Here is a 27,516-nt window from a genome sequence, read left to right as displayed (position 1 = left end):
TTGTCGTTGTGTAGAATTTTATTTGGCGTCTTGAAAGTGACTCTTGACTCCTCAAGACTTTCAATGGCAGTGTGCTCGCAGCCCTCGGCCTCAGCTCTCTCGCCTTCGGGTGCTCGAGAATTTCTTTCGGTTGACGCTGAACCATGGGCTTCGATAACGTCCGGTATTGATGAAAGTGTCATTGGCGAATGTCGATCGTTTCGCAATCTAGGACTAATTCTACCAAGGCAGTCTGGTTTCATTTCCTTGCAATCCTGAGTGTCATTTGGTGTTTCAATTGAGGTTCGCGAACACGGCCTCGACAATGGTAAAGGCGAATTTAACGTTGAGAAAGACGTCTTTTCGGAAACGTCTTTCACAACATTACTATCTAATGAATGATGGCACAGGTCCGTGGACTGTGTCTCAATCGGTGCGAATTTGGTCGTGGACCTTAATGCGTTGGCCGATTTTTGAAAACGAGGATGAAGATTCGAGGACACAGTGGGAGATCCAACCTCGTCAGATGATTCGAATGATCGTCGCTTCTCTGTCTCGAGTGGTGAACGTGATAATCTTGGACTGGGAATTTTTTTACTATTCTCCGCACCCGTCAAATGACGATCAACAATCGAACGACGATCCAATTCCGCAATTGATGGAATTTCATCCGAGGCACAGTTTACTTGATCCGGGACTTCAGGTACAGCTTCAAGTAATCCCGATCTGTCGACACGTCGCGATAATGTGCCAGAATGACTGAGATTTTCCGCTCCAGTCAAATGTCGCTGTCGACCTCGCGGTGGTTCCAAGTCGGAAATTTCGAGTAGTCCAGATCTATCGACACGACGCACGGATGTTGTTGATGCGCCATCAAGATCACTTCCAGGTACGATGTGATGATTCCGCAAACGAGGGGGCAATGTGGCGTAATAGTTGACACCTGATGACGTCAAATCTGTCCCGTACATTGACCTGCAGGGTCGATGAATATGAGGATGCACCACTATTCCTGGATTCGTTGGAGACGTACTTCCTGGGTTTTCAATAACAATCTCCATGTGGTGGTGCTGGGGGGCTTGCTGCTAGAGCCAAGTTTGTGTGTTTCCGGCCCGCGAGCCGGTTGGCTGATCTCAGACAATTATCTCACGAATTATTCTTCTTCCCCGGCTATTTGGAGTTGAATAACCCGATTCAAGACTTTCGTCATATGACAAGCTCACCTGCTGCGGAGGTTTTGTGTCCTCGTCATAGGCTTCCTGGTACGGCAGTCCAGACACATCGTATGGTGAATCTAAAAATAAAATTTACGTCTGTTAATTCCATGCACATAGTGAAAGTACTTGATGTTCAAAAAAAATTCTGAGAAATAAATACTTGTTATATAGAACAGGGAATTTACTAACCAACATGCTTTTGAGATTTGACGACAGCGGCAAAGGGTTCTGGGCAAAATTGTTGCCGACTCAAGTTGTGGCTTTCTCTGTAATCATCACGTTGTGGGAGATAATGAGGGTGTGCAGGATAATCTGACTCGGTAGTTGCGTATCCGCCCATGTCGTAGGGTTGGTTAACGCTGTTGGCCGCAGCCGATTTCATCTGCCAAATGGAATCCTGCGAGTTGACCGACCCGCCATTGTTTGAGTTAGAATAGCTGTTGTCCATATATCCCATGTTGACACCTGTAGGAATTGATTTGGCGAATTAGTTACGCTTCAAACAGTTCTGCTTTCGCATGCTTGTTAAACATTAACCTTTCAAAGCCAAATAAATTGATCCGATATCTTAATTCAATTAACCCAAATCATCACTCCAACTATTCAGGAAAACTTTTTCAAAACTATCATTAACGGAATTCATTTAAATAATTTAATTAATTTAATTAATTTAATTAATTCAATTAATTTAATTAATTTAATTAATTTAATTAATTTAATTCAAGTTAATTTTCCCCATAGAATATGTAAAGGAAGAAGGAAGATTAGGATTTCCGTTTGGATTGAGCTGAAGAATAGACATTGTCGTTGGCAGAATTCTGAGAATTATTCTTTGATGTAATCATGCAATTAGAATAAATGTTAGTTAGCCGAAGAAATAGTGTTAGTAATATACCCAAACATTTACCATTCTCACCATTGATGTTGTGATTCGGTTGGTGGTAACCATATCCAGTTTGTGCGTAGGCTGGGGTCTTTGAATCCTCAAGTGCCAAGGCGTGGTCCAGACTATGCTCCAATGCTTTGTTCTCTGCATAATATGGCGGTGGTGCTTGACTCTGTTGGCCATTTCCAGTCACCAAGCTCGGTCGTACTCTGCAATTTGCAAAAATAAATTCATTAATAAATTACGAAGCTAATTTCCATTTACAAAACAACTATAAATTCTAGTCGCAATCATTTTAGAATTTCAAATTTCTTTTTTGCCAGAAAGTATGACATTAAATAAATTGGCGAGTGATTGCAAAAGAAGGAACAATGAAAGGATATAATGAATATAGAAAAAGGGAAGACAAATTTTATCCAGTTTAGGTGTCTTTCTTTTCTAAATTGCAACACGAGAAACGATCTGTGAGCTTAAATCAATTACCAAGATGGCAAAGGAATGAGATATATAACTTGCTAACGAGATTGTAAGAGATACTGTTGACAAAGGCAATAAGGATAAAGAAAGATAAAAACAAAACAGCTTTTCTCTTCGTCAAGAAAATTCTCTATAAAAGAAAGAATTACTCGAGAAAATGTTTCTTGTTGCCGAACGATGTCTCTTAAATTTTCCGAGTTCCAATATGTTGTTTGCTAATACGCAATGAGTAATAAACGAGAGAGTTTGTAAATACGGTCACTTAAAAATAGACATTTCCAAGCTTGAAACTCGTTCAACTTTTTTTTTTATGGTGCAATGAAAAAATTTTATACAACTCTTTTTTCTAAGCCCAAGATGGTCTTTCTCTTATTTGGGTCACTGTGATTGGAATTAAATTCTAGGCGACAAATAGTTGAATAAAATGAATTATTATCGATAACGGATTATTTGTCCAGTTTGTAACTATCGAATATTAAAACTGAAATATTTATATTCCTGTCAAAAATATGTAAAGTTATGATAAATATTTCTTTTTTTTCCTCTTATTGATAAGGATTATTGGAAATTGATAGAAAATCCTATGAACAGGAATTGAGTTTCCTCTTTATCCATACATCTTGGGAGGATTATAAGAGCGAATATGCTATCATAGTTGAGTGAGTATGTAGGTAGATTGCCTCGAGGACGAAGACGATGTATGGTCCTTGGTAAGAAGTATCAGATAAGATGGTTCGAAAAAAAAAAGTTCTTTTTATTTCCTTTACTCTCTCGAAGCCCAACCATCTTCTACATAGCTTCTCTCCATTTTCTCCACGACTCGATGAGAGTTCCATTTCACGCTTTACGGTTTCACTCTGAATTACGACACTGGAACTATGGGAGATTCGCCGACGGACAACGATGGAACGAGAAAAAAGTGCATACCGCAACGAGAATATAGATTGTTTGAGAAAATGAAAAGTAAAATTAAGTTTGAAATACTTACGCATTAGAATCCATTTCGTAGTCTTTTGCCTTCGTGGCATGTTTCCTGCGGAATCGACAAAATAGAAGAACCAGTGCAGCAAAGAGTAAAAATACAGCTCCACTAACTAATAATGTAACCAATGTGGGTGTGGTCAATCCTCCCGTTTGAGCGATAATCGGCGGACCAACTGGAAAATAAATTACAACTTTTAATTTTTGGCTCATTTTCCCAAAAATTTTCGATTTTCTAAAATAATTACTACTTACATGCTGCCTCCATGTATTCTCCGCATTTTTGCCGATCAGCTTTGAGGCAAAGTCGAACCCTTATTTTTGGTTGGAAATTATCGAGTTCAGTGTCATGGAGATGATTTTGTCTGTGGGTGGATGCACTTCCCATGACCTCGAGTGGCCACTCTTCGGTTTTCTTCCACGAGTTATCTGAACCGCCGTCCAACCTCTCGATCGATGCAACTAGAGCCAAGCAAGTGGCACCAACATTCATGGACAACAGGAAAGTTTCCGGATCGTAAGTGACTCTCATCGGCATTGGAATTTTGGCCACAGCAGTCGTTGCACTAATTTCGTCCGAATAATCCGAATGATTTTTCGTATTATACACTTTGACCTTAAAATTGTAGGTCTGATGTTGATCGAGATCGGTAATATTGCAGGGATTTGATTTTCGACAGTCAAGCTCTTGCCATTGACCGTTGGGTGGTCCTCGTGGTGGAGCACAATCGGGAACAATAATATCTTGCTCGCTTGCAACTCTACGATATGAGATGAAGGCTTTAGTGATTGGTAATCCTCCGTCAAAACCAAGATCCCATTGTAGTGTAACATAAGTTGGACCAATGTCAACTGCACTGATACTATTTGGTCTCTCTGGTGCACCTTTAGGTTGAAGTTTTATGATGGATGTAATCGAACCTTGAGCATTGGCAGCACGACAACTGTAATCTCCATAATCGGCATAGCGAATATTACTCATTTTAAGAACCGATGTGTAAACATCGTAGTTATCACTACTGGTGGAAATTTCATAATGTCCATCACTGGAACCTTGTAGGGGAGCTGCGTTGGTTCCGAAACTCCATTGAAATTCGGGTTTTGGCCACGCTTGAACCTTGCAAGCGACTTCTGCAGTATCTTTCAAATCGTAGGCAACTTTTCCGTGTTGATGGAGAACTATCGGAGCGTGTTCGACTTTCAACATCATTTGTGATTCGACTTTTCTTAATTCGTTAGAGAAGACACAGGTGTATTTACCACGATCGTTGGCAATTATTTTGTCAGTCTCAGGACGAGCGTGACCTACGAAACTTAAGGTACTGTTAACAGTGATAACTTTACCGTGACCTTCGGATGTTGTTGTTGTTACTTTATAGAGTCTCTCATCGGCTGTGAGTTCCTGCTCGTCTTTAAGCCAACGAACCATGGGTCGTGGTTTTCCTTGTCCTACACAAGTCACTTGGAATGAAGATTCCCCAACTTTTCTGGTGACGTGAGGATGTGGTTTGGCTAGAATTTTAGGAGGTTGGATGACCGTGAGGTTAACGGTTGCGGGTTCTCCATTACCGATTTCGTTCATGGCGTAGCATTTGTAGGTTCCTTCGCTGTTTAGTTGAACTGATTCGATTACATACTTGGGACCGGTGTGTTCTGTCGACAGGAGAATGCTGCCCAATTCTCCTTCTTTGTACCATTGGTACTGGGGTTCTGGATAGCCACTAGGATTGGCCATGCAGGTGAGGATGATTTTGGATCCTTCGACAGCTTGGGGAGAGTCGGGGGTGATTTTTGCAGGTCCGGGCTTATGTCTCACGCGAATGGTGACTTTAGAACTGGCAGAGTGGTTTTTTCGGTCACCACCACTGGGATGAATGTTGTTAATCGCTCTACAGGTGTAGTTTCCAGCTTGGTCGGCAGTAACTCTGGTGAGTCGGAGGATATTACCATTCTGTCGGTATTCCGGTCGGCCTTCTCTCAACCACTCGACGATTATTGGTGGGGGATTGGAAGAAACGTTGCAGTGAACAGTAACGGAGTCTTCGACCTCGGCTATTCGGATGCTACTGCCTTCGATGGCAACCGTTGGTGGATAGAGTACGTCCAATGTAAGGGATGCTTCTCCACGCCGACTGAGACCATTATCAGCCTGGCACTTATAAACTCCAGCGTCTTGAAGCGTAACTTTTTGAATCATGTGTACTTTACTCATTGCAACGAAATTCCCGTCCTTCATCCACTTTACCATCGATACCGGTGGTTTTGAATCGACCGAGCAATTGAGAGTTGCAGTTCCATTAGCCTCGACTCGAAGAGGATTTTCAGGACCAACGGAAACTCTTGGATAATAGCTCACGTCGAGTCTGACTGTTGCTTTCAATGAATGACCGGGTTGCATGGCTCGATTTCTAACATCGCAAAGGAATGTCTCTCCATCGTCATCCTTTCTTGGTGTTACTGTGATGGTTCGTCCAGTTGCTATCAGTAATTCGTTTCCTCCTCGGTACCATTTAACTTCGGGTTCAGGACTTCCACCCAGAGTATTACAGTGAAGATCCAATGGTTCTCCTTCACGTGCTACAGCCATCATTGGTGAAATGGACGGTGGTCCCGGTGCTCTCAAAACCGTCAGGGTTATATTCTTATGATAGAGATTCTCTCCCGTACCACTGACTTTAACCCGACACTCATACTTTCCATTATCTCGCTCATAGGAAACGTTTTTAATTTCCAGATCATAGATTCCCGCATCCTGATTCATGTGGACTCGGTAATATGAAGCCAGAGCTGTTTGTTCAATAGCCGCATTGTCGTGCACGTTGTTCCTGTGCGTCAACCAGAAGTAAGTGGCATTCTCCCTGGGAGGGGTGAATCGACACTGAAGTTTCACTGTCGAACCCTCATGAGTGTCAACTTGCGATTCCTCCGCCGCTTTCACGTTCACAAGCACTGTAACAAAAAGAAGATCCTAATTAGAAATCATTTTCTTCCTTTACGGGAAATTATAACATTCAATTAGTAAATTTTTGCTTTCGAATCGTTTTCATAAGGGGTGAAAATATTTAAAAGAACAAAAAATTGTAAAACGTCTTTTTCAAAACTCCCACGAGTGTCATACGTCGTTACCATGATTTTCTCAAGGAACAAGTGGTAAAGCTTCTTTCTTTTGTTCGTGCCAAGTGGAAGTTGGAAAAAAAGAGACGTCGCACGGGTGTATATTCGATCCATTTCGCTATACTATGAGGTACTCTCGAGACGTTACACAGGCAAAAATGCTTTCGATGGTATGACGGTCTCGTATACTGTACGAGCTTTTCACTTCCTCACGAATCGACGCTTGGAATTCTTTATGGGACACTTTAATGTTATCGTCCCCCCATTCTCCATTCGGCTAAAACCCTGCTTTCTTTATAGCACGTAAAGTATTAAGTTGCCGTACGCGGCTATTCTGACGAGTTCGTCGTCGAGTCTGCACGCATCCAACTTCGTTAAAGACAAAATTCCATGTCAGACTTTTTACAAGTGTATTTTATTGCCAGGTGTAATTGTCTCGTTTAATTTTTTTTCTTCACGATCCACTCCAGGGGATTTTATTACAGAAAAATAAAAGAACCATAATTATTATCATAGATTGAAAAAAGAAACTTGAAAAAGAATTTTAAACTGATTTGTCAGTGTTTTGGTTGTTTAATATGTGACTCCGTTTTGGGTCACTTTTAATCGAAACATTTCGAAAGGAGAAAAATCGAAGTGAAAGTTTATGGGTGAAAGTTTATTACACCAATTGGATTGTTATTTCGATTTTAGAATCTAGAAAGTTTGATGAATAGGAGACGTTTTGATACTGTTGTTGATGATGCTACCATATCAGGATATTGAATTTAGTTCCTATATGGTAGGTGAATTAAAGGAATTAGAGGATTTAAGGGAATGGGGCATTGGTCTGGCAACAGTGTTTATGAAAGAATTCCCTAGTAGCAATGTTGCCACAAAGAAGTTGGGTTTATACAGGAGAAACGCAAGGTATGCATAATTTATAATGAAATGAAATCGCTTAGGGAGCTTATCGGGCGACAAACGAGTAGCGACACGAGCGCGGAGCCGATTATTGGACACGGATGGAGAGAGAAAGGTGCGCGATGAAGCCAACGTACCGTTACATGACCCAATGACGACCCACATTTACTCAACGTCGTATATATATTCTTACTAAGAGAGAGAGAGAGAGAGACCTTTTTTTGCCACTGTATTCAAGCAACGCAATTTAATTGCATCTGGTCCATGCGTCAAACGGTACCGTGAACGTACATATATACACACAAATTCTTACCGAACAACGGTATTACGTTTCTGTCAGCGGAAAGACGGGTTTCACGTGTACACACATCTAAAAATGAACGAGGCCAATTTCAAAAAGCCATTCTAACAGTTTCTCATCCTCGGCTGCGGGTAAAAAAAAAGAGGAAAATCCCCGCGAGTATCATCACAGAACTGTTTCAACACAATCTCCATGGAGCAATTTACTTGGACGGAAATAAAAAATCTGTTTGTTTTGCAATAATACTGATAAGGGAATGTTTTCCTTAAATGAAAAATTCTATATTAGTTGCTCTAGTTGGTGAGAGTTGAATATTTAGATCGTCAAGACAAGATCCAGTGTGTCTGGATCTTATATCAATTTCTCGCGGGTATCAAGGGATCAAGTGAATTTAAGATAAAATATTCTTTTGATTTCTAACTCTCTTTCTTTCAGTATTAGTTCCTTTTGAATTCAGTCGATGCATAGGAAAATCGATTTCCTGAAAAAGGAGCATCCTTTTTTCTCTCTCCCTCTCTCTCTCTCGCTTCTTCACTCTCGTCGTTAAATAAATTCATCGTCTTCATCCTTTTCCCCGTCAACTTCTTGGGATCCTTTTTCTTTCATCTTCTTGGGTTTAACGACGATTACTTGCCTCGATGGTTTAAGAACGAGGAGATCCGGCTTGAAGGCGCACCTTGTAGGATGCTTCCAAGTACGTGGTTTATAATGGCGCAAAAGAACCTGAAAGCGGTTTTCAAGACCGGTATATAGAAAAGAGTGAAGTTGCTGCTGCTGCTGCTGCCAATGGGGGTGGTTGAAAATATTTGTGCGGAAAGAAGAAATGACGCGAGCTGTATATAACTCTTTTTACCCATTTGGTATAAAGTGCGATGCAGGACGTTATATTGCCACATGATAGTGAGATATGTTTATTCGAGGACTTCCAGACTTAATGGTTATTCACATGAATACTAACACAAGTTTATCACTTCAAAGGCCTTCCAGTTTCCCTCTTGTACTAGGATATACCTTAAATTCTTTTTTTGCTTAAAAAAGATTTGTCGAATATTTTGGATTAAAAATAAAGGAGGACTATCAATAAGCTCTTCCTGGAGAATCAAGAACCGTACAGTTTAATACTCGACAATCTTTTAAGTCCCGAATGTCCGAAACGTGAAAATTCGATCAGTCGAAATCCGCGCACCTTTGTGAAAATCAGATCATGCTTTAAAAAATTCATTTGACAAAGTACTTCATCTCCTGTTGTAAAATTCCCTTTGAAGTCAAGGTGGGTCTGGTTTAATGTATATAACTCCTGAAAGCAACTCAACTATGCGACATTGCAGGTCGAAGTTTGGCGTGCCAAGCACTATGGTTTCCTTTCGTCGTGTCCGCTTTAGAGAGCCCAGGCATAGTCAGAAAACTTGCCTAGTATTTTATCGACTTTTCCATCATATAATGGACCCAAACAGGGTCATATTGATTAAACTATATCTATATTTCTTATTTATAACCGCTCTGGATATTCTGATGACATACTCGTTATTAACATCGTTGAATATTTACTCAACTCGTTTTTTTGCTTGTTTGAAATCGCATAAAGTTTCTTTCTCTCTCTCTCTCTCTCGTTCTATACACACATTCATTTCAAGTGGGCAAAAAAAAATCAGCAATCGCGTGTCGGTTACAAATTTGTTAAAAGCAACTTGGAAGTCTATAGGAAACCTTTTTCCCCCAAGTTTCACGCGAGTACACTGCTGACCTAATCTACATGTTGTTATATAGTTTCCATAGTCGACCACTCATCCAAGTGGTGGTAGGATGGAAAACTTTATTATAAAGTCGTATCAGAATCTGCACTCACTTTAAGCCAAGTGAAATAAGTTTAGGGAAAAGTTTGTTTCATTTGGAAAGTCCTTCATCCCTCAAGTGGAAGTACTTTAGAGAGAATAAAAAGAGGTATTCTTTTGTCCTCCACACACACACAGCAATTTTCCAAAACGTTATCATTTTAATTATTCTCGAAATTCTACAAACTCTACAACGTCTACAATTTATACAATTTCTATTATTTCTACAATTTATACAATTTCTACAATTCCTACAATTCCTAGAAAATCCATCATGATAATTTATAGGACAAATTAGAAATACTTCCATTATTTTCTTGATATCCTTTTCCTCTATAGTTATACATTTCGTTATATCGATTTCAAATAAAATCAGGTCATTCTTACCGCAATAAATATCTTCTCACTGAGAATATTTCTTAATTGGAGTACAAAAAATTTATTTTCTCTCCAGAGACAGGTAATAAAGATTTCACTTCCCATTGTAAAACTGGATCAATTTGTATCATAGTGGGAAAAAATTGATGTACTATTCGGAAAATATTCAGCATCTGTTTCTTTTTTTTTAAATAATTCTGCAGTGATTGTTATTTGAAAAGAGGAGGGGGATATTTATTTTCCAAACGCGTGGCAATTTCTTGAGGAAGATCTCTCTCTCTCTCTCTCTCTCCTCTGTCCAAGACAGCAGCAGCATCCCAGTGACTTAAATGTACGGAGTGTACTCACTAAGAGAAATTTATAGTGGTCCATTGAAAGATCGATTTCCTTCGTCGCTAAGAACATGAAAGTAAAGGAGAGAAGGGGTTAAAAAAAAGAGGGGGGGAGAGATTCTCGATCCGCAAAAGAAGACAGGAGGACGCGAAACGGTGCTTTCCAAAGAAATTGCAGCGTTTCTCTCGCGAAGAGCATTTTCATTTGTTCCTTCACACACTTGTCCTCTTCAAGACACACGTATTACTCGAATAGCATGAAAAAGTTCCCCTGGACGACCCATACAAAACGGATTTTCTCTTTTGCTTTCTTTTCCTCTCTACTTCCTTTTTTTTCCCTCATCCTTTCCTTCCAAATGATGTCTTGGATTTTCAGCCATGCGAAATAATCGTTATCTTCACCATAATCGTTACAATTAAAATTTTCCCGATTTCTCAATACTACAAGAAAAATTAAATTTCTCTCTCTCTCTCTCTTTCTCTCTTCTGGTCCAAAGAAATTTTCATTTTATAATTTAATATTTTCATTGCCTTACTTTAGAAAAATCCGAATATATATGTGAATTTTAAAATAAGGTGAAAAAAGTTCTTCTGAGATAGAAATTAAAAATTTTATATCTGCTCTATAGATTCAATTGTCTCTTGACTTTAAAACAGAGACAATCCAATTTCAACAATTAAGGGGAATATTTCTTTTTAAATTTATAAATATTAATCATTTTCGGCTTTTATTAAAAAAAAATTTCGATTTAAATGTTTAACCATTTAGAGTCTGAATATCCATCTATAAAATGTTTAAAAAAAATTGCTAACCAAGTTTATTTAAAAATGATTATTGAAATACAAGGAAAGGGAATACAAAGAATTGCCTTATGCTCAACGGATTAAGAAATGGCTAACAATAGCTTCATTGTTTGCCACTATGTATTCTCGCCTCAAGGGGCAAAATCCATAATTGAGGGATGATGAAACAACAGTCTTATGGCTTGCTCTGACAACAGTCTCAAAGTTACGGATTAATTTTGATAAATACAAAATTTCAAAATCCACCTGTCACGAAATAGTTATGAAAACAAATAAAAAATTAGTCAAATAAATAATTAAGTATTCTCAATTCAATACACTCAATTTCCATCTTTTCGTCAAGTTGTAACTGGAACCCATTTAATTTTGAGAATTGAATTTTAAAGTTAAAAATATTATTTCTAAATACTGGGTCCTGGTATCATCTTAATGTTTTTTAAATGAACATAAAATTGTAAAAAATAAATTAACTGGGTGCAGCCTGGGTGCAAGTTTCAGCTTAATTTTTTTAAATCAGGATAAAATTTCAAAAAATTAACTGGGTGCTGCCTGGGTGCTATTTTCAGCTTCATTTTATTTAAAACAATATAAATTTGTAAAAGAAATTAACTGGGTGCTGCCTGGGTGCTAATTTCATCTTCATTTTTTTAAATCAACATAACAATAAGAAGAATTAACTATAGGTGCTGCGTGCTGATAACTGGGTATACCACTTTCAGCTTAATTTTTTTAAAGCAACATAAAATTGTAATAAAAAATTAACTGGGTGCAGCTTGGGTGGCTTCATTTTATTTAAAACAAATATAAATTTGTAAAATAATTAACTATAGGCGCTCCCTGGGTGCTAATTTTAGCTTCATTTTATTTAAAACCAACATAAATTTGTAGAAAAATTAACTGGGTGGAAGTTTCACCTATAGATTCATATAAATAAATACAAAATTTGAAAAAAATTAACTGGGTTCTGCCAGGGTGCTATTTTTAGCATCATTTTATTAAAAACCAGCATACATTTTTAAGAAAAGTTAACTGAATCCTTTCTGGGTGAAAATTTTAGCTTCATTTTATTTCAAACCAACATAAATTTATAAAACAATTAACTACTTTCTATCTGGGTGCAGGTTTCAGCTTTATTTTTTTATTGAAAACTAATAGAAAATTAAAAAAAATAATTTTGTGTTGATAACTAGGTTCCAGTATCAGCTTAATTTGTTTAAAACCAACATAAAATTGTAAAAAAAAATTAACTGGGTGCAGCCTGGGTGAAAATTTCAGCTTCATTTTTTTAAATCAACGTAAAATTAAAAAAAAATTAATTGGGTGCTATTTTTAGTGTCATTTTATTTAAAAAAAAAATTAACTGGGTGCTGCCTGGGTGCTAATTTTATCTTCATTTTTTTTAAATCAATAACATTACAATAAGAAGAATTAACTAAGTACTTGACAAATGATATCTGGACACCAGTTTCAGCTCCTATTTTCAAAACCAACATAAATTTGTAAAACAAAATTAACTGGGTGCAGCCTAGGTGCAATTTTCAGCTTCATTTTATTTAAAACCAACATTAATTTGTAATAGAATTAACTGGGTATTGCCTGGGTGCTAATTTCTGCTTAATTTTATTTAAAATCAACATAAAGTTGTTAAAAAAATTTAACTAGGTGCAAGTTTCATCTTCATTTTTAGAAATCAATATAAAATTAAAAAAAAATTAACTACTATTTTAAGCTTCATTTTATTTAAAACCAACATAAATTAAAAAAAAGTTTGTCTGGGTGCAAATTTTAGCTTCAATTCTTTCTTTAAAACCAACATAAAATTTTTAATCAACTATTCCCCTTTTATCTTTAAATTCTATTTACAAATCTAAAAATAAATTACCATTTACTAATTAACGAACAATTTCGATTTTTTCAACTCGATTACAACAACAACGCATGATTGAAATCCGTTATTTGCATTCTCCTGTCAAAATTTTATTATTACTATATTAATTCCAAGGCCTATGCTACCAGAAAGTGTGCTATCGACTTCAGGAGAGTCGTAATTTATAATAAAGGAAAGGCTGTAGACATGTTCAGATTGTTAATCTTCGTGGTTCGACTTGCAAGGTTGAAAATTGAATGAAACTTTCAAGGTTTGTAATTTCGATAGAAAGTACAATTTACAACTGCGTTATATTCAAATCCAATCGAATGAATATAGTACATATATATATAAACATTATTTTCATTGCGGCATGTAAAATTTTCAGTATAACACACTATGATGAAAATCAAATGAATTTAATTCAATTAATAATGAAATTATTTCAATTGACGAACGATATATTATACCTAGGTATAAATCTTTTGTCGATTGTTATCGAACAATAATATATTATCACCATTGTTATATTCATGTCTGAAGAATGGGATTTAAAAAGAATTATGTTAATTCTATAGTTGCTTTTAGAGAAATCTTGTCAATATTCCGAATTTGGTATTCAATATTATACTTTAATTCGATTTGTAATGAATTTTTAGATTACATTTGAATTTTACAATTGATTTGGTATTCAATACTTTAATTCGATTTGTAATGAATTTTTAGATTAGATTTAAATTTTACAATTGATTTTCTATTTATTTTATTTATTTTTATTTTTTATTTTTTTTCTATTTATTTCTATTTAGTCATCAAAAGACTATGGGATGTAAGTAGAGTGGGGGGAAGAGTAGAGTGGGGGGTTAGCTCTAGTGCGCTTGCGCGAAGGTTAGGAGTAGGGATTACAGGGTACAAATTCAGAAGCTCTGGCGAATTCGGTGATTCATTTCTTTGTTTCCAGATGCAGCAGTTACCACCAGTAAAATATTGTTAATGTTATGATAACTAAATTCAATTCTTTTTCTCACATTTTAAATCAATGATCTTCGCCTAACTTTTCGGGGGTGAAAATTGTTTTTCCTTTCAGCATTTTGGAAACGTTGAAAACTTGAGTTTCATGCCGTTAAAAGTAATTGTTATGGGGATGTACAATGGTCTAGTAAAATTTGCACGTTTTCAGTTTATCAGGAGGTCAGATCCGTGACTGGATTAAACGCCTAGTTATTTTGGTTGAAAGCAGACTTGCATTACGTTACGGTTACGGTAAAGGAATTCGCGTACGTGAGCTGAAACGGATCGTTATCGTTACTATATATACACAAATATATATACTATACACACATATATATGTAGTCATCTAACTTGCGGTTGTAATACGAAAGGTGAAAGTTGACATTGAAAAGATGCCACGGTCACATGATAGTAATAATCTGTTTTTAAAAATTTACAATCAATGGTAGGCCTGTGGGGTTAGTTATAAAAATTTTGATCAAACGGTTAACCGTTTTCCGGTTATTTTATAATTACCGGTTATTTATGTGTAACCGGAAACCAGTTACAGAATTCAATAACCGCGCAGGCCTAATCTGTGCGGGGTAAAACAAACTTTATCTCCATTAAACAAAATATTTTATACTATTACATTTTTATACTATTATAATAAAAAAAAATTATTTTTTATTATACAATTATCTCCTGTCCGACTGATTATAAAAATTTTAACATGAAAAGAATCGATAAAATTAAAATAGAAAATATTCTATATTTCTTTTGTGTATTTTAAAACAAATATCGAATTACAATTCTGCATTATTGAGGTTTTAACGGATAATACTCATTGAACGATATTTGGGTATGTATTAGTGACGAAATCTCTCTGCGATTTAGCAGATTTATTCAAATAGTGAAAATGTAATACACGGAATTATAAATTCAAACAAACAATTTTCACACAAGCTCCCTTGTTTTCATTTATTTTTAATTTCCAACTATACACTTAACAAGTATCTATTTTTATTTTGTTAGTACTATTGATAAACAATTTTGATTATTAATATTTATTTCATCGGGTAAAATGGAACATATGGGGCAATAGTGAATAAGAATTAATAACCGATTTCTCGCAATTTTTTTTAATAATATGAGACTTCTGCTTGCGGGCTAATGAATAAATTACGATTAATTCAGTAGCAAATCAGCGTTTATGGTTATTCCAGTGTTATTACTATGGATTTTTGTTCTCTACTTTTATTTTTTTCATCGCTATAGAATATAAAGAAGGCGAGAGTGGGGGTGGGGGTCGTAATTCCATAATTTTCTATTGTATTCTTCAGTGGCTGCAAAATTAGCGCATACGCTGTTAAGCGTATTAAAACGTTGCTTCACCGAAGGGCCCTGAGAAGAGCGGAAATGGGAGGCAGCGCATATTTTAATTATATATACAATAATCCCTAGAAGATTATTCCACACTCACGCCACATAGACTTCTCTAAAAGTATTATATGTATAGAGGACTTTTGTCTCATTTCTCTCGTTATTTTTCACCCAAAAAAAGAAGACTTTCATTTTTTGTGTGTAAAAAAAAGATTTTTTTTTCGTTTTATTTTCTTCTTTTTCTAATATTTTGTTCGCATATTATCGCACTGACAAGGAGCACTATTCAAGTGATACTAAATAATTTAAATCAGATTTTTTCCATAACGTCATTAAAAAAAAAAAAAAAAAAAAAAAAAAAAAACACTACTTCGGCATCTAAGCGTATTTGTTAAGGGTTGCAATTTTAGATACGTTAATTTACGTATTTTGACGCCCCAAATACGAATCTGAAATCTGATTTTCTCTATAACGTTATTAAAAAAAGAACCAATTACGTATCTAAGCGTATTTTTTAAGGGTTGCAATTTTAAGTTAAGCGAATTTAGGTAATTTGACGCTCTAAGCACGAATCTGAAACCAGATTTTTCTATGAAGTACTTGGGTAGTTAAAAAAATAAAAAAAAAACGCTAATCACGTATTTGAGCGTATTTTTTAAAGGGTTGCAATTTGAAGTCGAGACTTAATGTATTTTGACGTTCTTAACGCGAATCTGAATTCAGATTGTTACTATAACGTCATTAAAAAAAAAAAAAAAAAAAAAAAAAAAAAAAAAAAAAAAAATCACTTATTACGTACCTACTCCCAAATTTTTGTAGTTTATATGATAAAATATAACAATAGAATTAAAAATAAAGTTAGCATTTTATTGTTACATTTTTTTTTTTTATGTTTTAAGAAATTTTTTTTCGGTTCGACATTGGAATGAATGAATTGAAACAATGATAATTTTCAAAAACTATAAGTAAAAACATTTATTTGTTGGCGATACATATTTATATACTGTGCGCATTTTTTATTTGTCCAAAAGGAAATTTTTCTTGTAATGTTGCCAGAAATGATTATAAATAAATACATCCTATGGTGAATAAAGTTCGACGACCGTACAATTTTAGCTATTTCATTTCCGTCGTTAGAACTTGGCTCGGCAATAGATGTCGCCAGTTGTTATACGAATTGGAAAATAGCTTTTGTATTGCTAGCAGCGTAAGTTTGCATTGGTGCGCTGGTAATAATTCTTAACTTAACACCCCCTCCCCCCCCTTCTTCCACTAGAATGTTTCTTTTCGGATCACGTAACTGTATTTTTTATCGATCATCCAACTATTGCAAACTGAAATTTACAATTCTTTCACGCCTTTCTCATATTTTTCGCGTATAAACCCTCTCGCTATGTATAACTATTATTACTTGAAGAAAACGGTGTCTATATTGTTCCTGCGAGCTCAATTCAACTATTTTCTATTTGAAAACAAAGAAAAAAAAAGAAATAAAGTAGTCTCGAAAAATTGTTCACGGAAAAAATATAGAGTAACTTTTACCATTTACGTAGGAGTAAATAATAAATTTTTTGGAAATTTTCGCACATATTTACTGGTAACTGTTTTTTTTTGTTATATTTCCGGTATAGTAAATTTTACTATCGGCTCAGTAAATTTTACCATACGGACGAAATAAAGTTTTATTAAATTTCATTTGCTTAGATTTACTTCGAAATTAAGTGAAAAATTGATAGAAATGCACGAAAATCAAGCAGTTCGGGCTTTATTATAAAGGAGTATAGTAAAAATCACTTTATTCACATTTTTTTCTATTTCAAAAGGTTTATTTTAAAAAAACACAGTTTCTTTGAAAGTATCAAATTGCTACTAAAGTGGATCAAATTAATAACAAAAATTTTGATCAATTTTTTATTTAATCAGAATTTTTTTGGTATCAAATTCGTTGCAATTTGATACTTTTCAATGAAGAGTAATTTTTTGTAACTCAAAATTATTGGAAACTGGTGTTTAAAATTTTTTAAAAAATTCAAAATCCAAAAATTTTTTCAGAAAATTTCTAACACTAGTGACTAGTTAATTAGAATGATAAAATTCCTTTGATTTTATTTCACTTGCAAGATCATCACTGTAAATGAAACGAAAAATAGAAGCTAAGAAATATACGGAGAGATAAAAAAAAATGTCTCTCAAATGAAATTCGCGCGAAAAACGAAATGCAATCCACAATGGGGATTTTTAATTATATATATCTCTCTCTCTCTCTCGTTCTTAGAAATATTGTGTCTGGCGTAAATATCACGTGATTAATTTAAAATTCATTATTTCCTCGGGGCTTTTATATTTATAGATATAAATATTCATTGTTCAGTGCAATACTCCTTCTTAAGGTAATTAAATAATTTTATTATTGTTTTCAACAAAACATAATATCTACAATTATTAATTCATCTCCCAAAATTCTCTCCTGTTATAATTAGATAATATTGTATATACACTGTGCGAAATAATTACCGAGGAATTATATTATCGTTTATTTTCTTTTCCTGAAATTTTGAATGTTGTTGATAGTGTATAATTTCTATATGTAATATACCGTAATGAACTTTATTAGATACTCATATTCCATTTAAAGGCAACTTTGAGTTAAAATGTGAAATAAGCGCTGTTGGATAAAACTGTAATATTCCTCTTGTGCAACCTATGAATAATGAGGCAATAACCATTTTATTTTCTCATAACAGTAAAGAACTTTCATGAAAACAGCTTGCAACATTTATGTCCTGGCGTTTTACCGAAAGTGTTTTCGTTTTAAGTTTAGCCAAAAAAAAAAAAAGAATCTTTAAATCTACATCGATTTACACTATTTATTTATTAAATATGCAAATGGAATTGGAATGTAAATTTAAATGTTGAATTTTCGTGAAGAATTGGCTATTTTCAATGTATAGAAATTATTTTATTTAAAAACTGGAACTAAAAGATTTCTTCGACTTTAAAGTTGTCATTCTTCTAACCATCAATTTTACTACCTTTCGCGCTTTCGCTTTCCCAAAACCCAAACTAAATTTTATACCTGAAAACTGAATTTCAGACATCAGACCCGAAACGATCTTTTATATTGCAAAAGAAAGTGAATAATTTTCAGTCCCTCCTTAATGTACTTTTACATATTTTCTATTAATTTCCTTCCCGCATTCTTTTTGTCGGCAAAATTTGCTTTTAAATAATTCCATCGCAGAAAGAAAATCAATAATATTCTCCTATACTAATAGAATAAAAAATGGATAGAAAGTATGGAGGGAAAAATTATTTAAAGAAAATTTTAAAAACAATCGATTTCGAGAAATTTAAGGTCATTGCAATGGACATGTAGCGCCATGGGACACAATCGGTACTAAACATGGCGCTGCTCTCTAAGCGATTATAACCAAAAAAAAAACCAATTAAATTCCCATTATTCCTGAATTCAAGTGAAAAATTAAAATGAATTCTTTCTTTTTTCAACTATTTGAAAATAATGTAATTTTTCTAATCAAAAAGCAATTGCGATGAAAATTAGAGGCCGGAATTACATAAATCTGAAAATTACTTGCGATTAAATACGGACATCTGAGCATGATATAGCCAGTATAATTTGCGCGGTACGTCTAATAACGTTCTCTTTGTGAAGTGTCCCACAATATGGCGAATATAATGCGCACATAGACATGTACACCTAACATATATGTATATATATCTCAACGGTTTCAAAATTCCACTATATATATACCTCACTACAACCATTACAGTACATGTATAATATTCTCCGTCCTATATTTTCCTCACATACAACCAACCCATTTGATTCATTTTTCAATATTAATTAACATTCTATTATTAAATTAATTTTAAAATATCGACATAATAGTTTGACAATTTTCTTCCATTAGAAATTCACTTTGAAAATAGAAAATCATAATAAATGGCCAAGTCATAAAACTAAATAACCAATAATTTTTCTCACTCATTTTTTAAAATAAAATTAGCAATTTCAAAAATAATAGAACGTAAAAATTTGTAATTCAAATTTTTTTCATGAAAATAAAATATGCATTGGAATATATAGTTTTGATATTATTATAACTATAATAATCATATATTCTGACATAGGGAATTCAGGGAAAAGTCGGGAATTTTTATTAAAAGTACTGAAAAAAATTAAATTTTCAGAATTTAATTTAATTTAATTTAATTTAATTTAATTTAATTTAATTTAATTTAATTTAATTCAATTTAATTTAATTTAATTTAATTTAATTTTTCATAGGAAAATTCTAAATTTTTGTGTTTTTTTTTTTGTTTGACTCATAAACTATTAAATTACCACAAGATTTTAATAAAAAACCTTCAATTTTTCAATTTCTGACAAAAATTTCTTTTTTGATAACTTAAATCTTGAACAACTATCATAAAATAAATAAATTATTTAATAAATAATTTAATTTAAATATTTCAAAATTAATGCAATGTTAAAATAGTTGCGTTTACAATTTTCATAAATAAATGAACTGCAAACGGTTTCAATTTGAAATTTTATAAAATTTCAATGTTGATTGGATTTAATTAGAAATTTTAATAAACTAAGATTATTGAAAAATTTTAATAATTAAAAATCTTCTAAAATTAGTTAAATTTGTCAATATATATTTAATAAATTATTAAAAATAATGGAAATGGATTTATAGAAGAATTTTAGTTAAAAACCGTTAAAAAAATATTGAAATTAGAAGAAGTTACAAATGATTGCAGAAATTTAATTATTTTCAAAAGTAATAAAATTTTTATCACAAAATCCAATAATGTTAAAAATTTAATAGAAAATCTCGACAAAATCCCAATTGTTATCTTTATATATAAAAAAATTCTTCTTCAAAATTCAATTATTTTCAAAACTTTTAATAAAATTCTTGTGAAAAATTCAATTATTTTCAACAATTTTTCTCATTTCAATGACTTTCAATATCTGCTATTTTAATAAAATCACCCAAAAGAATTTAATTGTATAAAAAATTTTAATAAAATTGTACGCAAACATTTAATTATTTTCATAAATAATAATAAAAATTTCCCAGGAATTCAAATATTTACAAATTTTTTTATTAATTTCTTCGTAATAATTTAATCACTTCGCAATAATTTAATGATTATAAATAATCAAATTTTTTACTTGGATTCAATTATTTTTAATACGATTTTAATCGAATTGGTCGAAAAATGTAATTATTCTTAAAAATATTAAAATTCGTCAAAAGAATTCAATAATTGTTTAACAATTTTTTTAATAAAATTCTTTATTAGAATTCAATTTTGAAAAACATTCAATAAGTTATTTATTTTTGTATTTAAATAATTGAAGTCTAGTAGAATTTTCTAATAAAAATTAATTTAAAAATGAATTTCAATTAAATTTTTAAATAATAATAATTGAATATTAAAAGCATTATAGCGTGAATTTTTAGAAATAATAGAATTTTGAAAAGGTTTCAAATTAAAGTGTTTGCAAATTTTGAATATTTCATAATTTTAATTGTTAATTTTATAGAACTAATTTCTTTGAAGAATTTTAATTTCAATTCTGTTGAAAGATTATAAACTAATTCTGTTGAAATTAGTTAAATTTTTTACTACATATTCAACTAGTTATTAAAAATAATGGATTTATAGAAGAATTTTAGTTAAAAACACTAAAACAAATTGAATTTTGGAGAAGTTACAAATTATTGCAGAAATTCAATAATTTTTTCAAATTCGTCAAAAGAATTCAATTTTTCAAAAATTTATTAATAAAATTCTTTATAAGAATTAAATTTTAAGAAACATTCGATTATTCAATAAATAATTTACTTTTGTATTTAAATAATTCAATTCCCGTTAAAAATTTTAATTCGTATGGAAAAATAATAATAATTTAAATATTTAAAAAAGAAATTATTTTTTTCGAATAATTTTACAATTAAGAATATTTTTAAATAAATGTAACGGAACATTTTGTTTAATAAAATTTTTTCCTTTATTTCCTAAAAATTCAAAATTTTTTAGTTTCATTTTGGCAATTGAGAGTCTGGAACGGATAACTGCCTGCTACGCATAGTTGAAAAGAACTGTACCAGTCAGACAACAGTGAGCGCCTCTAGGCCTCTCACTGCTGTCTGACTGGTATAGTCCTTTTCAACCATGAGTTGCAGGCAGTTATCCGTTCCAGACCCACAATTAAATTTTCTAATTTGACAAATATAATTTATAAACATATTTTTCCCTTTATTTTTAAAAAACTTTGAATTTTATTAAAACAATTGAAATCAAGAAATAGAATTGATGTAAATTATTTCATTATGAAAATTGAGAATTTTCTACAAAAATAAGAAGAAACGGGAATATCAAATTTTTTTTCTTCCCAAAAGAAAAAAATGAGTTACAATATATATATATATATATTTTCGATTTGTCAAACACTATTTTTTAAAGAAAAAAAAAACCATACACAAAAACTAACTTCAAACTGCGGACAGAATAAATGAAAGAATACGGAGATTAATATAGTTAATTATTACTAAAATTTCCAAAATCTGGAAAATGGAGATATAGATTACTATTAAATCGGAGAAAATTGTCATGAAAATTTTAAAAATCTGGAAAATCAAGATACAGATTATTGAAAAAATAACTGGAATAATTCTATGAAAAAAAAACGAATTTCTAGAGTGGTGAAAATAGAAATTAAAGAGCAAAACTTTAGGAAATAATAATAATAATAAAAAAAAAATTTTTCCATATCGTTGACAATATTATCAGATTTCACTGGCGGAATCGCGTTCGGCATTCAAACGGATACTTATCGAGAGGTACCTATTCAATTTTAATTGCGCACGACAATTAAAATAGAAGTGACATTCTCCCTATAGATATTGCAAACGACAGGTTAGTCAGAAATTCCAATCTCGGATTAACAATTGCAATTAAATGGGCAAATATATAATTTTTAAGTTTTCGATCGATGTATGAAATAAGGTATATACTTAAAATATAAATTTTGTCCATTATTTTCGGTTCTTAAAAATAAAATCTGTGATTTGCAATTCACCTTTTTTTGGGTAAATCGCATACTCTGCGTGTGCGAGGAAAATAATAAATTTGAATTTGTGCGTGATTATAGGAACTTTCACGACCCGGATTAAAACGCGAATAAAATTAAATCGCCACACGCTGTTTTCATTATTAGATGAGGAAATAATACGGCGGCACATTTCGTGCACTTTCTCCACTTTGTCTCGGCGTTTATTTATATATATATATATATATATATATATATATATATATATATATATTGTTTGTTTTCGCTTTTTGTGCACGTGTGCGCAAAAATTTATGTCGCACGATTATTGTTCTTTTGTGTAAAGAGAAATTTAAGCAGTCATTATTTTTTATAATTATGTACAGTTCTAGACTTTTATTTTAAGATCCATATTTTACTAATGGATTTAAAAATCAAAATTCCAAAATACAAGATTCAGAAATGCAAGATTTAGAACTGCAAAATTCTAAACTGCCAAATTCAGAATTGCCAAATTCAACATTGACAATTTCGGAACATCAAAATTCAGAACTGCAATTTATTTTACAACAGAACACACTCGTCACTGCGTTTAAAGGGTGAAACTAAATTATGAACCATTTTACCATAAATATGAATCAACATGCACTTTATAAATGCTAAGTTACAAGCAATAAATCTCTTCCGCTTTCGAAATTAACTGCAATTAGAATTAAACGCCATTCGTCATGTTGATAATTCATTTTTTATACAGGTGCATTCTTTTAGATTGTTGGTTAATTGTTTGGAAATTTCGTTTAAACAAATAAAGGCAAAATTTAACACAATTTAAATAAATATTTATTTAACAACCAATTTAAGTGAATATTTATTTTAAAAAATTACTGTTCTTCAAACAAAAGATTAATATTTTTTTTCAATTCTTATCATCAAGTGATGATAAATTATAATTTATAATACAACAAACTTTTTGCAAAAAGAAATACTTTATTCGAAAATTGTGCTTAGATGAAAAAAGTAATCAACATTTTTTGAAGCACGAGTGATTTGGGAAAAAGGGAGTTTCAGCAAACAGAGTTTCGTCCAAAACGAATTTCTGGGTTAACTCAATTCGTGAAATAACAGAATTATCGCTCTCTCCGCAACATCAAAATCTTTCCCCGCAACAAATCTACTAGGAAAACTCTCACTTTTTCGATAGGGGAGGAAAAAAAAACACGTTTCTTTCTAAATTATTGACATTTCATTACTTTTTAAACAGTTTTACATATGGTGTATTTGTATTTTATTTTTGCATTTTTTTTTCTTTTTTTGCATAGTGTATTTTACATTTCAATATAAGAAATAAATACATAACGTCGTTCCACATTTGGATTGACATTCAGTTTAAGTTTCAGTTCGATCGGATAAACGCTCGAATTTCTGTGAAATCGCGTTTGAATCTCTTCCGGAGAAAGGAGCTTTTTTGCTATTCCAAATGCGACCTTGCGTGAATTCTAAGTCGTTGCAAATTTTTCACGGTTACTCCAAATGCATCTCTCTCTATTTCTCTAAAATAAATATATGTGTATGTATGTTCTTTCAGTTTTAAAATTCATGTATCTGACATCATCTAATTTCCACTTTAAAAAAAAAAAAAAAAAAAATAAGAAGACGAAAGTAGAAGAACAACACTTTTTTTTACTATTATATATGACATTTAAACTTTAATCATTTCTAGATATAAATCTCCTTTTGGAAAGAGAAAAATTGCATTTACTGTCAACTATGAATTTACAATTTCCTTCTCGTCGATTATGTTTTACGATTTTTAAAAAAGCCGACATTTTAAATCGAAGGATTGAAAAAAAGATAATTTGAAAATAAGGAAGAAAACTTCTTTTGTATTCGGAAAATTATAAAAATCAGATAAGAGAATTCTGTGCGTTCTTTCTTTTTTTGAAATAATGATCTGAAGCAGAGAAAGGTTATTGCACTGAGTGAATTGCGAGCTCATGGTCGTTGATTGAGCAACAAACAGCGAGTGTCGAAGATTTTTTTTTTAAATGTTAAGTGACGACGACGACGGTAATTATTTGCAATAGTAGAGGTTGTTGAAATCAAGAAGTTAATTTGCTCTTTGATTTTTTAGCCATAAAATTCTGATTAATTGGAAGGTTTGCAGAAGTTTGTTGCATAATATCGTTATCTTCAATTGCAAACCAATTGAATTCTATTTAGAGTAGGAAAGTTTGCTGAAGATACTCGGTATTAAAAAGGCGCCTTTGCAGACACAATCCAATTGACTATTGGGCGCCTTGTAAAGTATTCAATTTTTACAAAAATTGGAGTCAAAATTGGACTTAAGAATTCTAAAAAATTAATTCTTAGAATAAAGGGTACAAGAAGAAAAATAGTTTTGTTTTCTTCGCAGCTGTCACTCAGGATGTAAAAACTCAAAATTTTTCCCATGTTAAAACGACCCATTTTAATTCAGTCACGATATTTATAAAGAATGTTTTCCAACCACAAGGACATCTGTCGACAACGCCAGTTTTAATTAGTCTTCATGAAGATTTACTCATTAGAGTGGAAATTTAGTTGCCATTTCTGCTTATCTTGTTACAAGAGCATAATGTACAAAAGCTTTCACAATACTGTTGTTGATTGCTTCATTCAAATACAATTGAAAACGGAAGTGAAAAATTTCCTCAATTTCGGGTAATAATCCACTTTAGTCGAGATTAATACGAATCATCAAACACTGAACCAAACAAAAAAGAGATTCAAATTTCAAGGAATATGGAAATTTTTCCACCCCTGTAGCAATCAATCATTTTCTGTGAAAAATTTGTTCAGAAATTAGCTCTTTCTAAAAGTAAACCCAAGTGATTTGATCCACAAGGAAAGTATTTTTAGGGGTTAACCGAGACAAATTGGGATGCAATTTCCCCGCAGTTGATGATGGGATAAAATCTTTTATAGTGTCAACCGTACCCCGTTTCAAATTTAACGGTTTTTACACGTCGATGATTTTCAGTTAAAACTAACCATCAGCAACGATTATCACCAGAAAAGGTATTATCACTAAAGCTTCCATGATTCTAGAGGGACAAAATTTTGTTTCCAACAACTATATATATATAGCCCTTCTCCGACGGGATACTCACCGTAGTACAAGAGTGAAAGACTGAAGATAATCCGCAGTGAACTCGGAATCCTAAATCCTCCTGAATCCATAATGGAAATATACATCCACATGCACTCAAACTTAATCAAAAAGAAAACCTCTTTCAAAACACAAAAAAAACACTATTTTTTTTTGTAACTGTCCCTAATAATCCACTTTCACCTGCGATTGGTCATTGCTTCACCTTCAACACCTGTCGCGCCTCAACATTTAAAAACACCATTAGGCTTTCTTCACTTAAAAACCTAACTTTTCCAAAGAGCACACAAATTTTTTATCACTTTTGCAAAATCACATTGATTAACAAAAATCACTTGGTTGTTGATAAATCCACTGATTTTGAAATCCTAATTGTTTAATCTGAGAGAAATGGATGGGTATGAAGAAGTTTTGAAGAAATATTTTTCGGGGTAAAATATCCTTGTTTAAGTCACGTTCACTGGTTTTATTTTTTGTTTTGCAAAAACAGAAAAAAAAATGTGGTGCCTTTTTTTCTAAAGAAGATTGTATCAACAATCTTCTATGGTGGAAATTTGTGTGCGCACCTCTCAACAGTCGCGCGGCAACTGAATGTAGAGACGCGCGGTACCAGCGCAACCCCCCCACCTATACCTTCACAACCACCCTATTTTTTCACTCGTGCAGCATGCAACCCGCCGCACGATGTTCTTGGGGGATAGATGGAGGGGAATTCAAGTGAGGGGACTCGAGTGTTGGTTCGACGAAATGGGTGGTGGGGAAGAGAGAGGAGAGAAGAAATATTGAGGGAGAGGGGGTACGAAGCAACGTTGAGGTGCCCCCACCGGTCCCCACGGCAGGTGGTTCTTTCTTCTTCGGGGCAAACTGCAGGAGCCCGCAGGGACCACCGACCGTTTTTGACCGCCTGCGCCAACTTTTTTTTTTAACGATGCTTCAGCCCTCGGGATAGGGACCTGTCCGGAGGATGAAGGGGGTTGAGGGGGAAGACATATATTTTTCGGCACACGACTTCAAGAGTTCTTTTTTTTTATTTTCAAGGTTAGCCCTTAAATAGTTCAGAAGAAGAGGATTCGTTACGCTTTTGTTTCGCTTCAATTTTTGTTTTTCGATTTTTATAGTTGGGCTACGTGGATGAAATTGAGGATCATTAGATGGTGATGATGATGATCCTTTCTCAGGTAACAATGGATTACAAATTTAAAATCCACACGAAGAAAAATATAAAGTAACTTTTACTACTTTCATAGAAACAACTTTTCTGGTTAGGCATTTCTGATATAACTTTTACTACTTTCGGGGTAAAGTTTGCTATACGCTTGTAGTAAATTTTACTATGTTCAAAGAACATATTTGTAAAAATTAGCAAAATTTACTTCGAAACTTGTTGCTCGGGAGTATATTATGATATCAGTTTTCGAAAATTCAAAATGTCGGATCCAATATGGCGGACGAATTTTTAAAAATGACACCATTTTGCTTGATACTTGTTACTCAGGGGTTTTCAGGGTCGCTGATTACGAGTATGATGTCAGTTTTTAAAAATTCAAAATGGCGGAACCAATATGGCGGACGAAGTAATAAAAATGATACAAAATAGCGGAATGCTTTTTAAAAGATACACAGTCTTGCTTGATACTTGTTACTAAAGGGTTTTTTGGGGGTCGCTGATTACGAATTTGAAGTAAATTGAATTTTTACTTAAACTACAGTATATAATGTCAAACAAGTTTTAGAAAAAATGAATCATATGCCTTTATTCATTTGTTTCGCTATCATATTCGTAATCAGCGACCCTGAAAAAACCCTTTAGTAACAAGTATCAAGCAAGACT

At 32.8% G+C, this 27,516-nt stretch overlaps 1 protein-coding gene across 2 annotated transcripts; it reads right to left on the bottom strand.

Moving 5' to 3' along the window:
• Positions 1-1,083: 1,083 nt before the first annotated feature.
• On the bottom strand, positions 1,084-26,286 carry LOC122509112 (hemicentin-1). 2 transcript variants are annotated; one of them, XM_043622907.1, is made up of 6 exons: positions 25,687-26,286; positions 3,796-6,489; positions 3,548-3,716; positions 2,104-2,291; positions 1,386-1,661; positions 1,084-1,273 (listed from the first exon to the last, which is right to left on the bottom strand). In XM_043622907.1, the coding sequence occupies exons 1-6, from the start codon at positions 25,775-25,777 to the stop codon at positions 1,113-1,115; spliced, it is 3,579 nt and encodes a 1,192-aa protein (XP_043478842.1). In that variant the 5' UTR covers positions 25,778-26,286; the 3' UTR covers positions 1,084-1,112. The 2 variants fall into 2 exon arrangements, with proteins under 2 accessions (XP_043478842.1, XP_043478843.1); XM_043622908.1 differs by having other exon boundaries at positions 2,113-2,291.
• Positions 26,287-27,516: the final 1,230 nt, after the last annotated feature.

Source organism: Leptopilina heterotoma, unplaced genomic scaffold (assembly GCF_015476425.1).
Source record: "Leptopilina heterotoma isolate Lh14 unplaced genomic scaffold, ASM1547642v1 Lhet_6, whole genome shotgun sequence".
NCBI lineage: Eukaryota > Metazoa > Arthropoda > Insecta > Hymenoptera > Figitidae > Leptopilina > Leptopilina heterotoma.
Note: the sequence above shows the minus strand (reverse complement) of the source record. Positions and strands in the feature narration are given on the sequence as shown.

What these genes read in the sequence shown, in the direction of transcription:
- LOC122509112 (XM_043622907.1), bottom strand. Translation starts at nt 25,777, where the DNA reads ATGTGGATGTATATTTCCATTATGGATTCAGGAGGATTTAGGATTCCG. An exon ending in AGAATACATGGAGGCAGCAT is followed by an intron (nt 3,717 to 3,795) that starts GTAAGTAGTAAT and finishes TTTATTTTCCAG; the next exon opens with TTGGTCCGCCGATTATCGCT. An exon ending in CAACATCAATGGTGAGAATG is followed by an intron (nt 1,662 to 2,103) that starts GTAAATGTTTGG and finishes CAATTCCTACAG; the next exon opens with GTGTCAACATGGGATATATG.